The 21,142-nt window shown below is 48.2% G+C and overlaps 2 protein-coding genes across 3 annotated transcripts in view; one reads left to right on the top strand and one right to left on the bottom strand.

Annotated features, from left to right (window-relative positions):
- Window positions 1-1,097: 1,097 nt before the first annotated feature.
- Window positions 1,098-9,177, bottom strand: txlng (taxilin gamma). Of its 2 annotated transcripts, XM_085356132.1 has the most exons (12): window positions 9,129-9,170; window positions 8,445-8,546; window positions 6,992-7,100; window positions 6,489-6,636; window positions 6,052-6,143; window positions 5,121-5,291; window positions 4,848-5,042; window positions 4,082-4,201; window positions 3,924-3,998; window positions 3,754-3,846; window positions 3,586-3,681; window positions 1,098-2,802 (listed from the first exon to the last, which is right to left on the bottom strand). In XM_085356132.1, exons 3-12 carry the CDS (start codon window positions 7,082-7,084, stop codon window positions 2,473-2,475), a joined length of 1,413 nt encoding a protein of 470 aa, XP_085212258.1. In that variant the 5' UTR covers window positions 7,085-7,100; window positions 8,445-8,546; window positions 9,129-9,170; the 3' UTR covers window positions 1,098-2,472. The 2 variants fall into 2 exon arrangements, with proteins under 2 accessions (XP_085212258.1, XP_085212187.1); XM_085356061.1 differs by lacking the exon at window positions 8,445-8,546 and having other exon boundaries at window positions 9,129-9,177.
- A 2,434-nt stretch (window positions 9,178-11,611) lies between these two features.
- Window positions 11,612-21,142, top strand: part of ccdc102a (coiled-coil domain containing 102A) — a 47,689-nt gene continuing 38,158 nt past the window's right edge. The window contains exon 1 of the mRNA XM_085351199.1: window positions 11,612-11,797. Coding sequence (XP_085207325.1) covers window positions 11,612-11,797 — 186 coding nt within the window. The remainder of the gene's footprint in view (window positions 11,798-21,142) is intronic.

Raw genomic sequence — 21,142 nt, 5'->3', positions numbered from 1 at the left:
AATTCTTTAAGATCCGGCCTCTAGCCAAACCATCAGCTCCTGTATCATTTGTGCCGTTATGAAAACAACGACCTGATCAACATGAGGAACAAACAGGAATCAAAGAACAGAAACCAGCAGCGCTGCAAATTCTACAAAACGTTTATTGAAAAGCGAGACAGACTGTAGGAACACGGTAACGAGGGGTCGTTAGTCAAACAAGAAGCTCTCCAAAGCTGTGACGCCTCTTTGTTCAGTCTCACCTGCAGAGGTAGATTCTGACATTACCTGAGAGTCAGAAAGAAGAAACGTGCCGCAACCTTGGTCCCCAGCGTCACCACCTCCATCCTCCATGTACAGTCTTTTAAAGAGGTCACAGGTGAAATCATGTCGAACACAATCCGTTACCTGACAGGTCCAAACACTGATCATGTGACTTTATCTGGCCCCTTCATTATGCGTGTGTGGGGGGGAACAAGTTCAATAAAAACAGAACCGGTGAATCTGACGGGTCCAAACGCTCCTTCAAACTTTCAGCGTTGCTGTTCTCGCAGCTGTTTCAATAAAGTTTAACGTTCTCGATAAAAGGTCGTGCTGAGGTTTTGTGGTGGGCGGAGACAGACGCCATCACCTGACAGGAGAAAGATGAAAACGGATCAAACTGCCTCAGTCATTCGGGCGCTGCTGTGTGGTTTGAATTACAGATGTGCAGCAGGAGAACAGCGCAGAAAGCAGCTGGAGCGTTTTTTAAACGACGGCACATCAAAAAGCCGAGAGCCTCATCCGACGCCGGAGACGCTCTGAAACACGGTCGACACGTCGGCGGGACCATCGAGGGTGACCCCGAGTTAAAGTGGACCTGCTTCTGCTCACTTCCTGTCGTGTATTTCCTGTTCCTGCGTTGTGTCCTTCATGTTAAAGCTCAGCTGCTCTAAACAGTCTGTTTTTTCTACTCTTGAATCTGGATGATGTCACAGAGAGGTGGTGCCCTGTTTTTCAAGAAGCAGCCAATCAGAATGCTGTCTTAAAGTGGGAGGAGCTAAACCAGCCTATTTCAGCAGCAGTGAGGCCAGGTATGATATACAGAAGGATTATTTTGAATCATGCAAAGCTGGTCTGGTACAGTCCAAGAATAGAAACAAAATAGATCCACTTTAACGACCTGGTCAAAGAAAACTGATAAATGATGAAAAGGTGAAGAGAGATGAATGTTTGAGACAATTTCTTGCTTGATGACTTAATCCCCACAGAATGACCCGGAGCGGGATTTGACCCCTGCTCAGACCCAAGTGTTCCTAATAATATGCATCACTGACAGAAACCAACATTTCTTTTTTTTATTCAGATTCATTAAAAAAAGAAAAATCACATTCAGCTTTTCTTCCAGTATAAAGATCACAGAGCCCATCATCATTTCCAAACATAATTTACATGAAATCACTTTTCAGAGGACGAAGGCCTTCGACTCTTCCTCACACGTGCACGCTCCTCAACACAAAACACATGCATGATCCCCAGAAACGTGTTGAACGGCTTCAAAGGAGAAGAAATGACACTGGTTGACCACAGGGGGGCAGCAAACAACGCCCAAAACTCATGGTTTGTATTTGTTTTTTTAAACACTTGACAGAGGCTGTCGTCATGCCGACTCGGTGCCTATCAGCAGGTTCAAAAGCGATCCCGCTGCGTCCCGATGGCAGCCGCGTGACATTAACGACGTGACGTTAAACTACAGTCACTTCCTGTTATCACCAGTTTTGTTAATGAAAACCAAAAAACATTTGTGTGATCAGACCGAAGCTCCTACATTTCAATAAAGTTCAAATTGAATCATTTTGATTATTTTTCTAAACATTCGTTTAAACGTGATCAGAGCTGCACCGTGGATCAGTGTCGCTGACTGTCCTCTGAAAGTTTCCTCTCACCTGAACGTGCAGCAGGTGGAGCTGCATCATGGTGGAGGAGACATCCACAGACACATTCATCATTAATAAAATTTAAGACTGACTGAAATCGCGGCTGCAGCAGACAGACTCAATCTGCTGGAAACACTTAGAACCAACTACACTGCGAGGTTCTGCCATTTCCCGCCCCTGTGGTCGGTCAGATGACCTCTGACCCCAGTCCCGTTTCCTCAGACACTCGACAGCGTGTCCGACTCAAATCAAAGTCATACTCAGGCGTGTGAGGAGAGAAATCGAAGGCCCGCCTGGAGGTTCCCTATGAAAATAAAGATCGAGTAGAAACAGGGAGTATGAAGAAGTGCCGATCGTTACCGTGGGCCACGATTTAGAGAATCTGATACAATCATTTATCACACAAAGAGACACGGCTTCAGCTTCTGTGTAGAAATCTGAGGAGGTCTATGTTAAAAAAAAAAAGAGCTCCATCTCCACTGAAGATGGTTTTCTGGCTAGTTGTGGAACTAGGCTGGAGCTGCGTGAAGCCCCTCCCACCACGCCCCCTCACCTCCACGCAGGCTGCGAGGTGAGCTCAGTCCTGCGGCGTGCTCGCCGTCTCTGCAGGCTCGCTGTCACCAGGAGACGCCATCGGGTCTGTTTCAGGTGGTCTGAGAGCTTCCTGAACGGCCGCCGTCTCCGGCCCGTCACCCTGCGCCGAATCCTCCGAATCCTCTCCATCCTCGGCCGAAGGCTCTCGCGGCTTGGCCTGAGGAGATGTGGCGCTCCCTTTGTCTCCCTGCTCCTGGAGGAGGCTGAGTCGGTTATTCAGGTCGTTCCTCTCCTTCTGCAGAGCTCTGCACAGCCTCTCCAGCAGCTCCAGCTTCCCCTGCAGAGCCTTGAAGTGACCGTCACGCAGCGTTTTCTGCAAAACAACAACATTCAGTCAGGTCCAGTTTCATGTAGGAGGAAGAATCAGATGGATGAAGCTCCTGTGACATCACCGCGTCGGGTCTCGACACTGGCATTCTGACCACCATCATGCTGGTTTTCAGAGGCCAGAGATCAGAGCCTGGTCAGAATCAGGGTGTTCAACTAAAGGATGTCCAATTACAGAAAGCTCCCCTAAACAAGAGAGCCAATATAATTCACTACGAGTAGCCAAACAGTTAGCAGAGTGTGTGTGGGATCAACAACTGACTTCAAGTAAAAAAAAGAAGGCCACGCCCCTAATAAAACAAACTTTAATCCAGGCGTGTTTTAGGAACGTCCTCCACCGTACAGGTGTAATAAAGGAGGAAATGATCCACAGAGACCAAACAGTTTGTGTCTCAGGCTGTAAACGTGCTTATTTCTGCTGGAAAGTTCTAACATGGGAGTCTATGGGGACTGACTCACTGCTGCCTCTGCTGGACATCAGAGGAACTGCAGCTTTTGGCACTTCAGCGTGGCTGCTTCTTTCAGCTCCCGAGTTCAGACGAGTGCACTCGAGCGTTGGACCTTTATGTTTTAAAGGCTGTGATGGTGCTGAACACTTGATCTGCGAGACACTAATCAGTCTGGCTCTCCTACGTCTGCTCCGGCATTTCTAAAGTGTGTGTCTGAAACATCTGAGGCCAAAAACGTGCCTCCATCTTCATTTTAGATCGACATCGGTCACTTTAAACGTTTCGAGGAAAACAAAACCGAGCCCACGAAGAAGAATCACCTCCTCTGCCATCTGCAGCAGCGCCTGGTTATTACTCTCCCATTTGGTCCTCCACTGGGTCGTTTCCTTCTCCAGCTTCTTGATCTTCTTGGTCATCTGCAGGCACACAGAGTTTAGAAACACAGACAGGTGAGCAGGTAACCGCACGCTGACACGCAGGTGACTCACCTTCTCCATCTCTTGTCTGAAGGTGGTGAAGACCTCGTTGCTTTTAGCCAGGGTGCTCTGGAACTCCTCGAACTTGTCCATGTACAGAGAGAGCTGAGAGACGAGAGCAGTGAGTAATGGAGACGATCCAGCTGACCTGTGTGTGTGTGTGTGTGTGTGTGTGTGTGTACCTGCTGCTTCAGCTGGGTTTCCTGCTCCTTCATCAGCTCACACTTGCGTCTGGACTCGGTGGCGTCCTTCAGCAGCTGCAGCGGCACAGACACAGTCTCTCAGACACTTGAGCTCATTTACAGCTGCGATAAAAACCAGAACAAACTGAGATCCTCACAAAGTCTCTCTCACGCTGCTGCTTCTCCTCCACTTCCTTCATCATCTCGGTGATTCTCTGCAGCTTGGCGTCCATCAGCTGCTGCTGCAGCTCCTTGTGCTTGAACACTTTGTCGATGTGCTGCAGAGAAACAACAGAAATCTCGTTTGCAGCAGGAGCTGAGTGACTGTAAAGATTACTACAAAAGCAACGTTTTTCTTGCTGCTCTAATCCCAGCCAAGCTTCTCAGGTCCTGGTTATGTTTCTCCTCGGTGTGCAGGACGCTGTCACAGCGAGTGACCTGAATGTGCCGAGGCGATGAAACCTTCAGTGTTGTCTCACTGCGACATGACTGAAGAGTAGATTTAAGACCGTAATTGTCTGTAAGACCTTTAAATGTGTATCTAAGACGTCTTAAAGGACCTTCGTGGAGGCAACGTATTTTCCATCTTTGGGAGATGAAGCGACTGCCTTGTTTTTAAGTTTAAAACATCTTCCACAATCAATTTATTTGACCATGTGTGTTGTGGCCAGAGTCTGGAGCTGGCGATTAGGGTCCTGGAGGGTTACTCCAACCAGAACCTGCAGCATGAGCAGAACCAGGATCACCTGCTGCAGACGTCAGTGTGCAGACAGAGTGTCACAACCAGGCCGAGTCTGTTGTGACACCCAGAATGCATTTCTGCCTTTTTAATGGCAGCATTAATCCTCTTCATAACAACCAGCGCTGACTTCATGAGCAGAAACAGACTGTTCTGATTGGACGGCAGGCGGGACCTAAACTCACCTCCTCTCGGAGCTCGTACTGCTCGATGAGCTTCTTGAGCTTCTCGGCCAGCTCCATGTTCTCCTGCCTCAGCTTGGTGTTGTGGGCGCTGTGCTGCTCCATCTGCACCTCGATGTCGCTCAGGGTCATCTGGAAGTGCAGCATGGCCTCCTTCCGCTGCTCGTCGTACTCCCTGGACCGCTGGGCGTTCTCCTCCTGCGGGGTTGAGGGGAGGAGTGACACCTGCACAAATGTAAAATGGTCCTCATCAGGTGTTTGTGGCGGCTGAACTACCTTCAGGGTCTTGTTGTGTCTCTGCAGCTCCCGGCAGAGACTCTCCAGCTTGCTGCGGGCCAGGATGGCCTTGCTGTGCTCCCCCTGCAGGTGCACCTTCTCCTTCACGATTTGAGACTGCTTCTTCTGCAGGGCCTTCAGCTGCTTCTGCATGCAGCGGCTCTCCTCCAGCTGAAAGACAGCAACAACAGAACAAACTGGGTCATTTTTATGTTTATGGAAACAAACAGGAAGCTGACGGCAGCGTGGTGTGTGTGGAGGCTTAGAAGAAACATGTAGCACCAAGAAGCCTGATCTGAAAGGGGACATCTCTAAGCCGTTCAAGTGTCACCAGTCGTATCCGAGTCAGTCAAACCAGGCTTCATGCCAGAATCTGACAACCTCCTCGTACTTTCTTCTTCTTTATGTCCAAGTCTGTGAGAGCTTCCTGAGGTCTAAGGTCACCTTTGTGTGAGATGGTGACGTGAAATCTGAAGCGTGAAACATCTCCATACTTTTTCCAGATGCCCAGCTTGTTGGATTCATTTACTTCTGTGGCTCCAAAAATACAAACTGAAGCTTTGTGATTATTTTCAAACATTACTGTTGTTCACACTGAGCTTCTGCTGATTATTATTCTGTGGGTGTCCACTGATCCACCCACAGAGCTCTGCAGAAATCCAACCAAACTACCACGATCGCTGCTGTCAGAGCGGGAAATGATCGGCCGCGACCACGACTCACGGAGGAGCTGAGAGCGTGTTCACCGTGTCGCTAAATCTGAATCAATCTGCTGCCTGTGATGTCTCTGAAACGGAGCGACTGAGCACGTGCTCCAGATCACACTGAGAAACCCAGACCAACACCACATGGTGACAGAGTTCTTCCTGTCACCTGCTCCCAGGTGTCGGGAGTATCTGCTCAGTGTCGGTGTGTCGGATTTGCGGCTCACCAGGTCGGCGTATTTCTTGCACAGAGCGGCCAGCTTCTCCTCGGGAGTGGCGAGAGCGTTCAGCGCCTGCATCAGAAGAACCACCTCCTTCCCTGAAACCACACGGAAGATCAAAACTGAACAAACCGGACCAACGAGGAAGAAACTGACATCGGGTGACACAAGAATAGAAAAGCTTTAACACAAAAATGTCCTGTTTGGTAAAACTTCCACTTCTCTGGTCTAAACAAAGAGCAGTCTAATCACAGCTGAATGATTCTGATTCAAGTCTAAATATGTGTCACAGTATCTGTGTGAGTGCTGTCAGACACGTGAAGCTTCACACGCTCCGTGTTGGTTTTATTCAGTTTTAAATTTTGTATGTAAATATTTAAATGTGATTCCTGAGGTGAGAGACGCATCCCGGCTGTTCAGTGCTTCTACAGTTCTGCTCGTACCAAAAGCTTTGTCCTCTCTGTTCTTCGCATCTCCGCCGGCATCGAGCTCCGCCTCCACCAGGTCGCTGGGACTGTCCTCTCGGCCTGGAGTCTCCCCCCTCTCCTCATTGGTGCAGGAGAGCCCCAAACCAAACTCAGACACCTCCTCCTAACAAAAGTCACATCCATCTATTAGACAGTTATCCTTTAAACAAGTTCTCTCACAGATCTCGCTCTGTGCAGACTCCGCCCCTCTGTGCTGGACTGCAGCTGGTGGTAATCTTTGTTCTGGTCTGAACTCAGAATCTGCAGCAGGTGGAGAACAAGGACTACCAGCTGCAGGACAACGCAGAGGAGATGAATTTCGTCCGCTGAGTGTAGAATCAGCTGATTATACTGTCACCAAGAACACGTGGGATTATTTATCTGACAGCCCAACTCTGAGGGAAACACAGAAACCTCCCACAGGTCACTGAACAGACATGAACAAGCAGCAGCACAAACGACGAGCCGTCCACACTCACCTGAGACGGGCTGTCCAGGTCGGGCGGGGAATCGTTGCCACCTACGATTCGTCTCGTCCCCACATCGAGCTCGCAAACTCCCGAAGTCTCCATCAGCGTCGGTCACGAGCTGAAGGTCAGAGCAAACACGAGATTACCACATGATGGAAGTCAAAGCACGGAGAAATAAAATCAATTATCTGACCCTCAAATCTGCAGTTGGGTTTACTGAAGAGGTCAGAGTGGTGGGTGGACACAGTGGAGTTGTTCTCATGTCTCTAATTCTGGCCAAGTCTGACATGTATTTCCATTCAGGTCTGCTTCAGATTAGGAAATATAGTTTCATCTTATTCACAATATCAAACAGGTGAGAAAGATTTCACACTGACGAAGAATAAACACTAAATCCACGTCGACATCACTCCAAATATTGTGAAAAACTCTGGGCGGTGAGCGTCGCCTTCCTGCTGACAACGACTGACAGTGACCTCAAACCCCTCTTCACCTGCCTCAGGTGTACAACAGCAGGTTGTGATTTATTCTCAGACAGGGTTGATCCTCTCCGACTGTGTGATTAAACCCACTGCTGTTGTTCCACGCGGGTAAATGCACATCACTTACCACACACTGTTTAAGCATCAACTGGTGTTCCAGGTGTTTATGGACCTCTGTTGGTGCTCTGTCCTAAATCCTTCTCCTCATTCAAAGTGTTGTTATAACAGAGACCAGCCACAGCTGCTGTCAATGTCAACAATACAACTTTACAATAAGTCTTTCTCGTGGAATAAACCCTAACTGCGTGAAATAAGCTCAGACTTTCAGCTCGGCCGCAGCCCGATGGCTTGAACGGGATGAAGAGGATGAGGAGCTCGTGCTTCTCCACAAAGACAGCAGGACTGTGTTCACAGTGAAACACGCGTGTGCAGCAGCAGCAGGCTGACCCTGTACGCACGATGGTAACAGTGTGAGTTCAGTGCACACACGCGCTGAATAAAACTTACACTCAGGCCTACAAACAGACCAGTTCGTTAGCATCTTTCCACTAATAGTAGCAGCTGATAGTTTAGACGCCCTGAAAACGTTCGGTGGAATACTTTAAGAAGCTTAAAAATCTCTAAAATGGACTTTATAACGTGTTTCAGCGGCGCAAACTCACTGAAGTTTACCCCGGGCTAGCAGGCTAGCCTAACCAGCTAACTGCTTTACAGCAGAAATGAGCAGTTAGCTTCCGACTGCCCGAGTCACAGAGTGCGAGCTGACCGCGTGAATGTGCAGGTGAACCTGTGAGCCTGTGTGTGACACCTTCAGCCTCTCTCCTACCATCAGAGCGGACTTTCCTGCGCAAACATGCTGCAGCCGCTCAGCTAGAGCTGAAACACTGGCAGCTACAGCGTTAGCTGTTCTGCTAAAGCCGACGATAAGAAACTTTGAGAGTCCCGCTAAAGAACCACAGAGCATCACCTCACCAGCCTACCTGCCGGGTTTGATGTCCGGTGTGTGGGGATAGCTCCCGTTTCTCTCCGCTCGGTTAACGTGTTTACAGTAAACACTGTAAGCTAACCAACTTCACCAAAGTCTAGAAAACAAGACATTAACGGGTTAATTCAAGTATAACACTACAGCCGGATTAAAGGAGGCACCCTTGGGCATTAAGAACCACCTAAAAAGATTTATTATCAGCTGCATGTCGGTCCGGATCAGCACGGTAACCGTAACCCGGACCGAATTTAAGGCGAGTCTTGTGTGACGTCCATCGGCGCGGACGGCATCCTGCTCAGGCTAGCTGCTCTGCTAAACTAGCATCTGATTCTGTCTTCCTGTGAATAAGTGTATCCCTCACGTGTCAGGTGTCACCTTTTGGATTAAAGAGCGCAAGTGACAAACTAACACCGCGCGGAAATGTAACGCGCCTTTGGAAATTAAAGCCAACATTAGTTTACTTCTGTTAGCACGGCTAACCTGAGCTAGCAGCCAGACTGTAGCTAACCCTGCCTGCTAACAGCACTGTACAAACTTTACTTCGCCAAATACTATTTTTTTCCCGGTTCTCGTCAAAGCTTCGCATTCAAGCTAATAACCATACCCCACCTAATCAGTTTGAATCCGCCCGGAGCGTTAACAGTGGGGCAGCCGTCGCTTAAACACCTGGAGCGGTTACCTGTGTGTCCTCACCGGAGATGAAAGCAGGAGTCAAGCTGCCATCAACCGACGAGCGCAACATCCGGTGATCTATTTTTCAAAATAAAATCTCCTCAAGTTTAAAAAAGAAGCCATTGCCTCTATGGGGAAACTCGTCCTTTTTCATCAGATCTGAGATGTGTCACTGTGGCATAACAGAAACTGTGTAACTGACCGTGGAGTGGGAAAACTTGATTTAGAATTACTTCAGGGCCCTTGTGCTTGTGAGACTGGTGATAGCGCACATCTCTCAAGTTTTCTGTTACGCCCCTAGTCTAGGCGTGTAGAGACGCACATAAGGTTGGAGGAGAGAGAGGCAAGTACCCGCCCTGGTTCCCAAGCCAAACACCCGAAACCAGCTATGAGTAAAAAATGTGATTTCAGGGAAGCATAGCTCCAGGGTGAACCCAGGCCAAAATAATAAACAAAACCAACTAAGTCCCGCCAGAGGAAACTAACTAAACCCTAAGAAAGAAACATCACAAATTTTGTAATTTTTAAATTATAAATAACAATATTTCCAAGTAGTCATCATCTGCCAGTCTATACGTTTTTTCTGGGGGTCTTGTTCTCATGTGGTTTTACAGTTTTTGAAATATGTGCATAAAAGGCAACTCTCTAATTTGAATGTGGCGTCCACCGCTCCTATTTCCGGTGTTAATCTGAGCAGCTTGATGAATCTAAAGTCGAAACGAAAAGCAAAAAAGCCCCGAGAGATTTTTGTTTTTCAGGGAGGGAGGAAGATGAAACTTAGCTTCTTTACAAAGATCCGTACAGCCAAATAACATAACGGACCTCTCTTCTTGTTTATTAAAAAAACAATCTTTATGTTGGAGTTTTTCACTGACGTTAACTTATTTTTATATTTATAACAACAACAACAATACAAAAATATTATACTAATATTATACAATATATATATATATTTTTTTTTTTTAATGTATATTAATATTATACAATATTATACTAATAATACTAATAGCGATGATGATATATAAGAATGTCCCATTTAGGAGCTGCTGTGTTAAAGTGAGTGAGTCCAGAATGAGCTCAGGACATCGAGAGTTTGGTTCAGAGAAAAGGAGTTAGTGGCATGAGAACCCTGACTGAGCATGCGCAGAAGAAGTTTCACGTGTGTAGTTTGTTTCTGATTGACCTTATCACTGTTTCACTGAGTTGGAGGAATGCTGGGGGGCGCTATTAGTCCCCCCCCCCCAAAGGTTAAACCAGCTGTTTACGTAGCGGACTCTGAAACAGTTGATGTGCTCGCCACCAGAGGGCGCAAACCGCGGTCTCTGTTTACTCCTCATAGTTCACACAGTCTCATGACACTTATTTAGGCTGATTAAGTAAAACATCCTTTTAGTCCAGGGCGGCTTTCAGGAGATAAGTTCCTGTTTTGTGCCCTTTATCTGCGGCTCTGTCAGTGAAACAGACTCAATGAGTGAAAATGTGAAAGGACGCGCAGACACCACTAAATCCTGCCCTCTGAATCCTCACCCTCAGAGTCCTCAGACAGTTTACAGCCAGTTACTCAGGCAGTGATTTCAGGTTAGATTCCAGCAGTAGTGACAGTCTGTGTTTAGCTCCTGGACTTCAAACCCAGCTGAAGGAGGAGGTCTGTTGTGGTGACACCTCCTCCTCCTTCGTCTCCATGGTTATATCTGGTGCCTGAATTCACAGAGCAGAGGAGACACAGACCATCAGATCAGTCAGAGCTGAACACATAATTCATGATCATAATGTGGACATGCACCAAAACACACCATAACTGTCAGCTTCTAACGGTTTGTTTTTTTTCTACTCTTTGCTCTATGTCATGTCACAGAGAGACGATATCCTGATACGGTGATGTGACACACTCAGATGCTCTGCATGGAGTGGAAGCAGTAGAGGTGAATCAGCAGGTGATGACTCCTGGTGTCCAGTTAGAATGAGACCATGAGACAGACCCGGGACAGGTTGGAGGGAAGATGTGCTTCAGCCGGAGGAGGTGCTGTCCACAGGACCGCAGTGGACCGAGTAGATGCTGGAAAAGGGATGAGAAAAAGCGAGAGTAATATTAGTATGCATTTGTATTGTTTCAGTCGTTTTAGTGCAAAGACAAATGCATCTGACTCTAAATAAAATCTACATAAGATCACACTGTTGGTCTCAGTTACATATTAACTGAGATCAACAAAAATCAGTAGCGACCCTCAGATACAGCATCCTGCTGTGTTTGTGTTCCTCCTGATTACAGCTCATAATTCCACTAATTATAATCTTTTCTGAGTGTTTGCCGAGCTTTCTGATCTTCCTCTGCTTTGTTGTGCAGCTCTCAGTGAACTGAGCTCCTCTGCTTTCAACCAGGGGAGCGTTCAGCTCAGACAGCCAATGAGCTAACGGCTCGAAGCTGGGCGCCTGACCCGATTGGCTCAGCGCTGTGCATTGTTGTCATCCCGACGGGCGATTGGCCGGCCGATGAAGCCCCGCCCCTTTTCTGCCCTCGCTGCTTTCCATCCAGAGCGGAGAAGAAAAACGGGAGAAGAGACGGAAAGCTGCTCGGGGCTTCGGCTGGAGTCAAAGCGGCACCGCGGAGCTGCTTCAGCGGGATTTAGAGACTGGTTCCGCGGGAATAACGGCGACGCTCACCGGCTCACCTTCACGGTACGTCCTCCCGCTCCGCTGCTCTTCCTCGGGCTGAGTTTGAGTGCCAGCCGCTGCTGGTGTCAGATATCAGGGAAGCTGCTCCTCCCGTCTGCTTCCACCGTGGAGCCACTTTCAGGGTGTTGATGTGCAGATACGAGCGCTGTGCACACACTTTGTTCTCTGCGAGACCAGAGATCCTCACGTCTCCAGCCTGTCTCCTCTGGGTGTGAGTCCTGCACGGCACGGGCTGCAGGGTGGTGACCCCTGGACCCCGCAGGGCACAGCTGGGTTTTCTGGAGGTTCACTGTGACCCTGACCGAGCTCTGCAGAAATTAAAAAGGGTGTCCACGAGTGAGGGCTTTACTCCGAGCTGCAGGGGTGGTCTTAGCGGAAAACCCCAGGAGCTGGGACACGAGTGTAAACCCGAGGATCAGTGCACCACCTGTGAGGTTCAATATGTTTATGAAAAGACTGTTCAGGTGTAGTTTGGGATCAGCTTCAGGTCAGACACATGCCTGCACATTCATGTCACAGAGTTATTTCCGGTCATGTGTCTGCTGCTGCTTCATTTTCATGTTAAACAGTAACGTAAAAATCCCTGAGCCCAAAGCTCAGGCTGCTCCAAACACTCTGTCTGTCACACTTTTTTCTACTCCTGGATCTGTGTGATGTCACAGAGAGTGGATAGAAGCTCCACCCACCTGCTGTTTAGTGGTTGTGTTAAAGTGGGAGGAGCTAAAGCAGTGATGGAAGGGTTAGACTGTGCAACTTAAAATGTAACGATTGCTTATCATACTAGCTGTATTATTGAATCATAACACGTGTGTTTACCTGAGAGCCAGAAACCTGTAAAATTATACCTGTGATTAATCAAACTTCAGTGTCTGTTTGCATTAAACCGTTACAGTTACGTTCAATGTTACAGCCCTCTGGTAAAACCCAGACTCGCTCACTGCTTAGTTCAGTTCAAGCCAAGATGGCAGAAGGATGGACTTTTGTTTACAGGGTCTATGTGAAGAATTAAAACTCAAAGTTTCAGTAGGTGTAGGTGTATCTGTGTGTCACCTGGTCCACCTGTGGCTTCAGCTCTCCATCCTCAGGATGATTGGTGGTCTCCCTTTTGAGACGAGCTGTACTGAACATTCGAGCAGCTTTTATTTATCTTTGGGTTTCTCTTTAGAAATCAATTATTCAGACCAGCGTACTGTTGCTGTCCTCGTCTGTCTGTGACGGCGTTCAGGTATTGAGGGCTGTCATTGAAGCGGAACCTCGCCGGTGACCGATCCCTGCTCGTGCTTGTGATGTGATGACAGCTGATTGTAGCTGTTAACAGGTTCTCTGGATGTTCACAGTTCTTCTTGGAAGTAATGAGTCAGTGCAAAGCCGTAAAGCTGTGGGAGGTGTAAAAGCTGGCGTCGGCTGCGTTACTATGTGTGACCGAGTTGGACTGCTGGGGTGACTTTTTTAGAAAAAATGAGCCTCACCCAGACAGGAAGCCAACACACTCAGATGCCTCAGGAGGGGATTATTGTTATTAGTTTGTACTGTCTGATGACGTGTGCAGCACTTAATCTGGCTGGATTCTGCTCTGAAGGAGGATCACAGATGGAGATGCAGGTTATTTGAAAGAGAATATTAGATGTGAGGGTGTGAAGTATCATGGGATGTCCCTGCCATTCTCGCCCCGAGTGTCATCAGGAGGCGTTTGGAGGTTGCACACAGCAGACGGCGCCATCTGTTCGGCTGCTTCCACCCTCTGTGTTTCCACCTCAGGTGTCGCCTCAGAAGTACTCCTGCGTCTCCGACCTTCCATCCTCCCTTTCAGGCGCTTTGGCTTGTCTCCGGCTCCGGACATAGACTCTGATCCATCCGTCTGTCTCTCCCGTAAACACTGTCTCAGAGATCAGACACAGTGTCTGAACCAGCAGCACATGGCCCTTGTTCTTCCCTTTTGCCTTTTTGTTTCCATGACAACCACACACAGAAATCACCCCTCAGATTGCTCTGTCAGTGTGTGTGTGTGTGTGTGTGTGTGTGTGTGCGCGTGTTAGCTCTTGATGGCTGGCTCTCTGTCGTGCCTTACGGGGACGCTTAGCTGTAATAGAACCATGATTACAGTTGTTAGAAACATCTGCGTGTTTCCTCAGGAGAAGAAAAAGTCTGACTGACACAAAATAGTTCTTTTCAGAGATCAAATAATGTTTTTAAAACACCCTGGGCTGAAAGGCCCAGATACCTGCAGTTCCTCTGATGCCCAGCAGAGGCAGCAGTGAGTCAGTCCCCATAGATTCCCACGTTAAAACTTTACAGCAGAAGTAACCATGTTTACAGCCTGATACACCATATACAGCAAATCACCTCTTTAAAGTTTGCATTATTAGGGGCGTGGCCTCTCTGACTGACAGGTGGATGGTGACACAGCTGCAGCTGCTAGCTGTCTGCTAGCTAGGGCAGGGCAATATGGCCAAAAATATTTATCACGATATATATTTGAAAATTTGCGATAACGATATAACTGACGATATAACTGACGCGAGACAAAATACTTTACAACTCCACAACTTTATTAGTGCAAAAAAAAAACATCACTGTATTTTCACTTAAACAAGCAGCTGTTTTATGTGCATTAAAGTTCTATAAAATGTAACAGTGCAAATGCAAATTCTTTGCTGACAGTTTAACCAAAAGGCATTTCCAGTGGAAAGTGGCCGACATATCCTCAGCATAACCATGTATAATATCCACAAAACTTAAAAAGAGGTCATACACACACAATACGGTAACATGTTGAAGCACAGCACGTATCGCTCCGCCTACGATAGCCATAATGCTCCGACAATCCATTAAGCGGTGCCGTCATGCTTTTTTCGCCATGCGCGTATGAAAACAAAGGCACTGCGCATGCGCGTTTTACCCATATTCTATCGCCATATTTCATTTTCTTATCGTTGCCCAACATCATACCGGTATTACTGTGTCAGCCTGCCCCAGGGCAGCTGTGGCTACACCTGTAGCTGCCTCCACCAGTGTGTGAATGTGAGAGTGAATGAATAGTGGCATTGTAAAGCGCTTTGAGGGGTCCCGAAAAGCACTATATAAATGCAATCCATTATTATTATTATTATTATTATTATTATTATTATTATTATTATTATTATTATATGGCCCAGCCCTACTGCTAGCTTCCCCTGAACTGGACCTCTGGGCCGTGTTTGTGCTGTTGGAGCCTTTTGGAGCATTTTAATGACATCATGTGACCAGTAGTATGGCTGCTGTGAGGTCACTGTACTAACAGACCGTTAAAGAAGGTGGAGATCTGACTTAGTGAAATTTGAGGATTTAGATGGATGTTACCGAGTACCGATTAGCTGCTGTCTGTGTGTGTGACTAAGCCAGATGGTGTTGGTAGACCGGCTGGTTTAGAGTAAATATGGTTGCTTGGCTCCTAAAAAAACATGTGTGTGTGCGTGTGTGTGTGTGTCTGTCTGTGTGTGTGCGTGTGTGTTTGTGTGTGTTTGTGTGTGTATGAGTGTGTGTGTGTGTCTGTCTGTGTGTGTTGGTGTGTGTGTGTGTGTGTTTGGGGGGTAAACAGTGCAGAGCTTCATGTGGAATCTGGCCTGGTTGTTTCTCTCCAGTGTGGCCTCGCTCCATCCTGCGGACCTTTTGTTTGTCCGTCTTCCTGTGTGGAATGTCAACATCCTCTCATTTGTCGCTCCACCCGCCGCCCGTCAGGCCGAACCAGAGGAGCCAAGCTCCGTCTGCTCCAGCGCACCTCCGCCTGCTCGCTCGTCTTCTTCCTCTGTGAGATAACGGCTCAGCTGGCAGCTCCGTGCTAATAACGCTGCTGTTTGCTCTCGTCGGTTTGTGTGCCGGCCCCCGGCGTGCCTTCTCCCTCTGAACGCATTCCAGCCTCCTCACACTGTTTACTCTCCTCTCTGCGCCTCCTCCTGACCGCTGCCTTCTTTCTTTTTCCTTTTCTAAACTCGCTCACTTCATTCTGCCCTTTCCGTCATTATTTTATCATCAGTCTGCTCTGTTCCTTCATATTTCCTCCCTCTTTGCGACTGTTCCTCTCCTACAACTTATTGTAGTTTCACAACAAGCCTGGTTCATTTGATTTGCACAGCGTGTCACCAGTGAAGGTTTAAAGTGAACATACAAATGATATCAAGGACAGAGAGGAAAGGAAACACATTTGGAAAGAAGACGTGCATCAGCTCTGTGTGCTCCATTAGAGCGGACTAAAGCCGGACGTCATTTACTGATTCATTATTAAATAAGAGTTTAATGGCAGATTAAAGAGCGACGTCTGTAAAGTTTGCCCTGCTCCAAAGTTTTGGGGCATAAACAGCAAAAAGCTGCATCCTAATGCTCTGTGAGGACGTCGGCCTGGCAGTGGGGGAGGATCTGAGTGGGAGCTGGGACGGAGCGCGTCGGCCTGACTGAGACTTCAAGGCTTTAAATAACACAGACGCTTTTCATGATTCAGCGAACCACGCATGCGCATGTGTCACTTCCTGCTGCATGCTGCATGATTGCTGACCACTCACCGATGTGTTTTTGGATATAAAGTGATTCCCAGTAAAGCTCCAGTTTCTGATTTTTAGCACCAATAGTTTCCAGGTGTGCGGCTCCAAACAGCTGCTTCTTTACGAGCCCGGGCTGTGGCACAGGTTCCTTTTTCTGCAGGAGAAGTTAAATATGATTCTGCACTGCAAAGACACAAGTAGCAACAAACTGTTCATGTCAACGACAGCTTCTGCATGAAGCTTTAACTTTATCAAGCTGGCCTGTGATTGGTCTGACAGTGACGTAGCTGGTTCTGAGCCGAAGACATGAACAAGTTTCTCAGACTCAGGGCGAGTCGGAAACTGAGCTGCTGGTGGTTCAGTCCCGGGACAGGTCATCACTCCTGCACCTCTCTGAGTGGAGATTATTACACGTGCACTGTTTTCACACGTGCACGACAGCTGTGAACATTTGTATCTGACAGAGCTGCGCGTGAGAGTCGTTCACGTCCAGCATTAACCCGACGTTTACCCTGCTGCAGGTCATTCAGTCCATTTTAAAGAAATAGCTGTATATAAAAGATGGCCGCTGTGACGCAGCTCTCAGAAGCAGACGCTGCATTTATCTCTCATGCTCTCAAGCTCCGTGCACCGTGGTGAAGTTTGAGTGCAGAAGAGACAGCGAAGAACCTTTAAATCCACACCCAGAGTTTCCTTCCTGCAGGGCGGCGGCGTCAGAACCACGAGCTCACCTCGACACGCCGTCAGCAGCGACGCATTAAGCGCCGTGCACGAAGGCTTATCAGACTCTGCACAGCAGCAGGGCAGAGCTGCTGTGCGGTTGTAGCTGTGTTTTATTCTTGGAGGGAGTGTTTCCATCACTGTGTGTGTGTGTGTGTGTGTGTGTGTGTGTGTGTGTGTGTGTGTGTGTGTGTGTGTTTAGCTGTGTTTGTTTAGGACTCAGTAATTATGGCTGGCAGCAGAGCTTCAGCTCCAGCGGGAGGAGGAATGCCTTTGGTCTGCTTCTGTCACTGAAACTGACTCCAGAGGACTCAACCTGCATTTTGTGATTATATATCTGTGCGTGTGTTTGTTTTTGAACTGTTCACATCCCACAATCAGTCCACTCAGGGTGAGGCGCTCCGGGGCCTGAATGTAGGTCAGCGTAGTTTCATTTATGTGTGATGTTTTTGCCAAAGGAAGTGTTGACCTCTGAATTCTTCTCTTTGCTGGCTCATTACACACACACACACACACACACACACACACACACACACACACACACACACACACACACACACACACACACACGCACGCCTTCCTGTCTGGGTGGAACCTCAGCATGATGTCAGTGACCGCCTCTGGTGGCCTTTAGGTGATCTGTCTTCCAGATGTGCTGAGTTGAAGGAGGAGCACGTGCGGAGGTGGGTGGAGTCTGGGGACCCCTCCGATTCCTCCCGCTGACAGTCGGGGGTCACAATGATCCTGTTCATGTATATATGGTACTGTGCAAAAGTCTTGAGCCACGTGTCGTGTCTGTATATGTTGCAGGACAGTGGCACCAGCAGTCATGAAAACACATAAGACAGAAACAGTCTGTATGTTTGGTGTGAGCAGCTCTCTGCCAGCTCTGTGAGGATCTTCAGGAATAGCTTCCAGGCTTGATGAAGGACACTTCTTTGACAAGATCTTCATCAGCACCGGCTCGCATGCACAGAGTCATAGATTCAACCGATGATGTGTTGGTGTGACAGCTGCTGGGAACAAAGAACCCAACACTGACTCATTTCATGAGCTCGGAGCCTTGTTATGCTTGCATGAGTCAAAGGTCAGAGTTCAGAGGTTAAACAAAACATTCCTGAGTTTGAACACGTTGTGCCTGTCGTGTGTAGCTCCAGCAGAACGTTCTCAGAGGTAATAAAGCGTCTCCTTATAAATCCCGGCTCATGAGGTGCAAACACGGCGAGTTCGTCCGACGCTTCCCGGTGCTTGCTGGTGAAGGTTCGCGTGGTGGATCTGTGGCGTTAAACACTCGAGTGGCTGCGATTGGGCAGTTTTACCGTTAGTTTCACGGCCGTCGACTCGTACAGAAACGTTCTGCAGCCTGTGCTGCGTTTATATTAATTTATTTCTGGACCATTTATTGGATCCGCTCGCCGTCAGCAGCCGGCTCTCAGCCAGATCATAATATTTGGCGCCGGCACGGCTGATCCTGCTGTTAAAACCAAGCCTATAAAACCGCCTGTTCCCTTTCTGCAGTATCCATACGTGTTTAATGTGTACGTGAAGAGGTTTGTTTCAGACTTTTCCCTTTAATCTTACAGTAAAGGGCAGCAGCTGCTGTCTCTGTGTTACTGTAGGGTCTTTGCTCTGTGAAGCTCCTTGTGTGGCGTTGTGAACATCGTGATTCAGGTTCCTCTGAGCTCCATCCAGCATCCAGCTCGCTGTTTCAAAGGTCTCCCCATCACAGCTTTGCCTGTTGTTGGGTTTACAGTGCAGGTGTCTGTACTCTGCATGATGTCACAGAGGCGTCGCTGCCAGGATGCTGTTGTACGATCAGAGCGTGAAGGCGACGCCGCTGATTTACCTGTCGGTCTGTGTTCCCACCCTCAGCTGACTGTGAGCTGTGGGACTTAAAGGGGGTTGCGTGTACTGGTCCAGCTGGTTTTCAGGCTCCGTTTTCAGAACAGTGTTCGTGTCCGGGCTGTGGAAAAGTAACCTTGGTGTTATCTCGCCGCTCCAGCTGATGTCTCAGGCCGTCAGACGCAGTCATGAGTTTCAGCATCGACTGAAATTAAGCCGAAGCTCTTTGATTTATTCAAACCTGTGTGTGTGTGTGTGTGTGTGTGTGTGTGTGTGTGTGTGTGTGTGTGTGTGTGTGTGTGTGTGTGTGTGTGTGTGTGTGCGGTCACACACAGATTTGCTCAGCTTTGCTTCCTCTGCTGCTGCTCGCGCAGCTCCAGCTCATGCTTGCAGAGTATCTGCCTCAGAAATCACACACAGTCTTATCAGCTTCTACTTGAACATGTTTCCATCCTTATCTGAGTCTGTGTGGCTTTCATGCGCCAACAACCACACTCTTTACACCTGTCTGGCCTTTATCCACGTACCTGTCTGGATTTTAAGGACATGCTCTGGGATCCTGGATTAACAGTGTGATGTGTCTGCTCAGGATTTTACCTGCACTAGCATATCTTTCTCACCACTTTTATGACCTGCTGTTTGAGAAGATTAGCGCAGGACTAGACTGTAACGATGCGATGGCGACTGACCTGATGAATTATTAACTTTCTGCTGCAGCTTTTAAATGAGCCTGATAATAATCTGTGATTTATTTCACTGACTCTCGCACAAAGTGTGTTTCTTTGCCCGGCAGCTTAGATCTACTCCAGGTTTCCCTGCGGTTGAATGAATTATAAATGTTCTTAGCTGAGCATTAGTGGATCTCTTCAGGCCTCTCCTGTCAACACCGAGCACATTCATTGTTTCGTCAACAGAGCGCTCATCATCTCCAAGTCGAGGGGTTCATCTTCCAAAATGTTATTCCTTGTTTGCAGAGTGGCCTCGTTATCCTCAGACTTTATCAATTGCCACCAGTGTATGGCATCTTTAGCTAATTTACCGGACAGTCTCGGTCGTTGTGTCCTTGGGCGAGACACTTCACCCGTTGCCTACTGGTGGTGGTCAGAGGGCCCGGTGGCGCCAGTGTCCGGCAGCCTCGCCTCTGTCAGTGCGCCCCAGGGTGGCTGTGGCTACAACGTAGCTGCCATCACCAGTGTGTGAATGTGTGTGTGAATGGACGTGTAAAGTGCTTTACAAATACAGGCCCAAAATCTGGAAGAACAGTTTGCAGCTAAACATTTTCACCGATGACAGAGTTTGCTGTCGAGTACAACTCTTAGCTGCGGTGACTACAAGTCCATCCAGCCACCAACTCATCACTGCAGCGTTCCCGAACAGTCCTACAGACCTAATCTCTGCAGTGTGTCCTGGATCTGCTCCGGTGTCCCTTCATTGTAGGACACGTCCGAAACACCTCACCTGGGAGGTGACTAGGAGGCGTCTCTATCAGATCCTGGAGCCCTCCAGCTGACTTGTGTTGATATGGAGAAGTAGCGGCTGTACTCTGAGTCCCTCCAGAACGAGCGAGCTCTTCAACAAGCTGTCCACAGCCAGCGTGGTCACAGCTGAAGGCAGGAAACACAAGGTCTTCCTTATGAATGTTTCTGTCTCCTCGAGCTGAACTTTTCAGACAAATAAAGACCTTTGAGAAAAATCAAAGCATTTTAAGGTCTTAATCTGGGCTGAGATGAGTGGAAGGCTGTTGATGAGGAGATGGTCTCAGGAGTGGAGGAGAGACGGACAAAAAGGAGTTTATCTCTGCACAGCATAGCTACACTGGATAAGCAGCTGAACTCACCACCTCAGTGCTAACTGAGTGTAAAACACGAGCTCCTGAAATAGACGTGCACCTGTGGTACCGAAGCCACCGTGAGCATCGCTTTCTTCCACGTTGGAGATGAACCAATCAGAGAGAAGTCAGAGCAGCAACCAGCAGAGGCTCCTGTCATGATTTCACATGTTAAAATAAAAATGTGGAGCAAACGTTAGTCGGCTGATGCCTGAAAGCACAAACCGAAGGATTTTCCTGTCAGAGCTAATATTCAGAGGACACGGCCTGGATGTTACCAGCGGTGTTTCCTGCGATGTGCAGGTCCTGCGACCTTTCTGCCTCACCCACTCGAACGCTTAATTAACCCTGAGGCAGAGTGTAATTCATGGCTCCTCAGAGGGCCTTTACCCACTCAGCGTGACAGCAGCGTTTACAGGCCTCTGTACACTCCTCATGGTTTTG

This window comes from Diplotaxodon limnothrissa, linkage group LG1 (assembly GCF_057381915.1).
Source record: "Diplotaxodon limnothrissa isolate DT_005_m linkage group LG1, D_limnothrissa_male_GT1.1, whole genome shotgun sequence".
Taxonomy (NCBI): domain Eukaryota; kingdom Metazoa; phylum Chordata; class Actinopteri; order Cichliformes; family Cichlidae; genus Diplotaxodon; species Diplotaxodon limnothrissa.
This window is presented reverse-complemented; position numbering and strand designations above follow the sequence as displayed.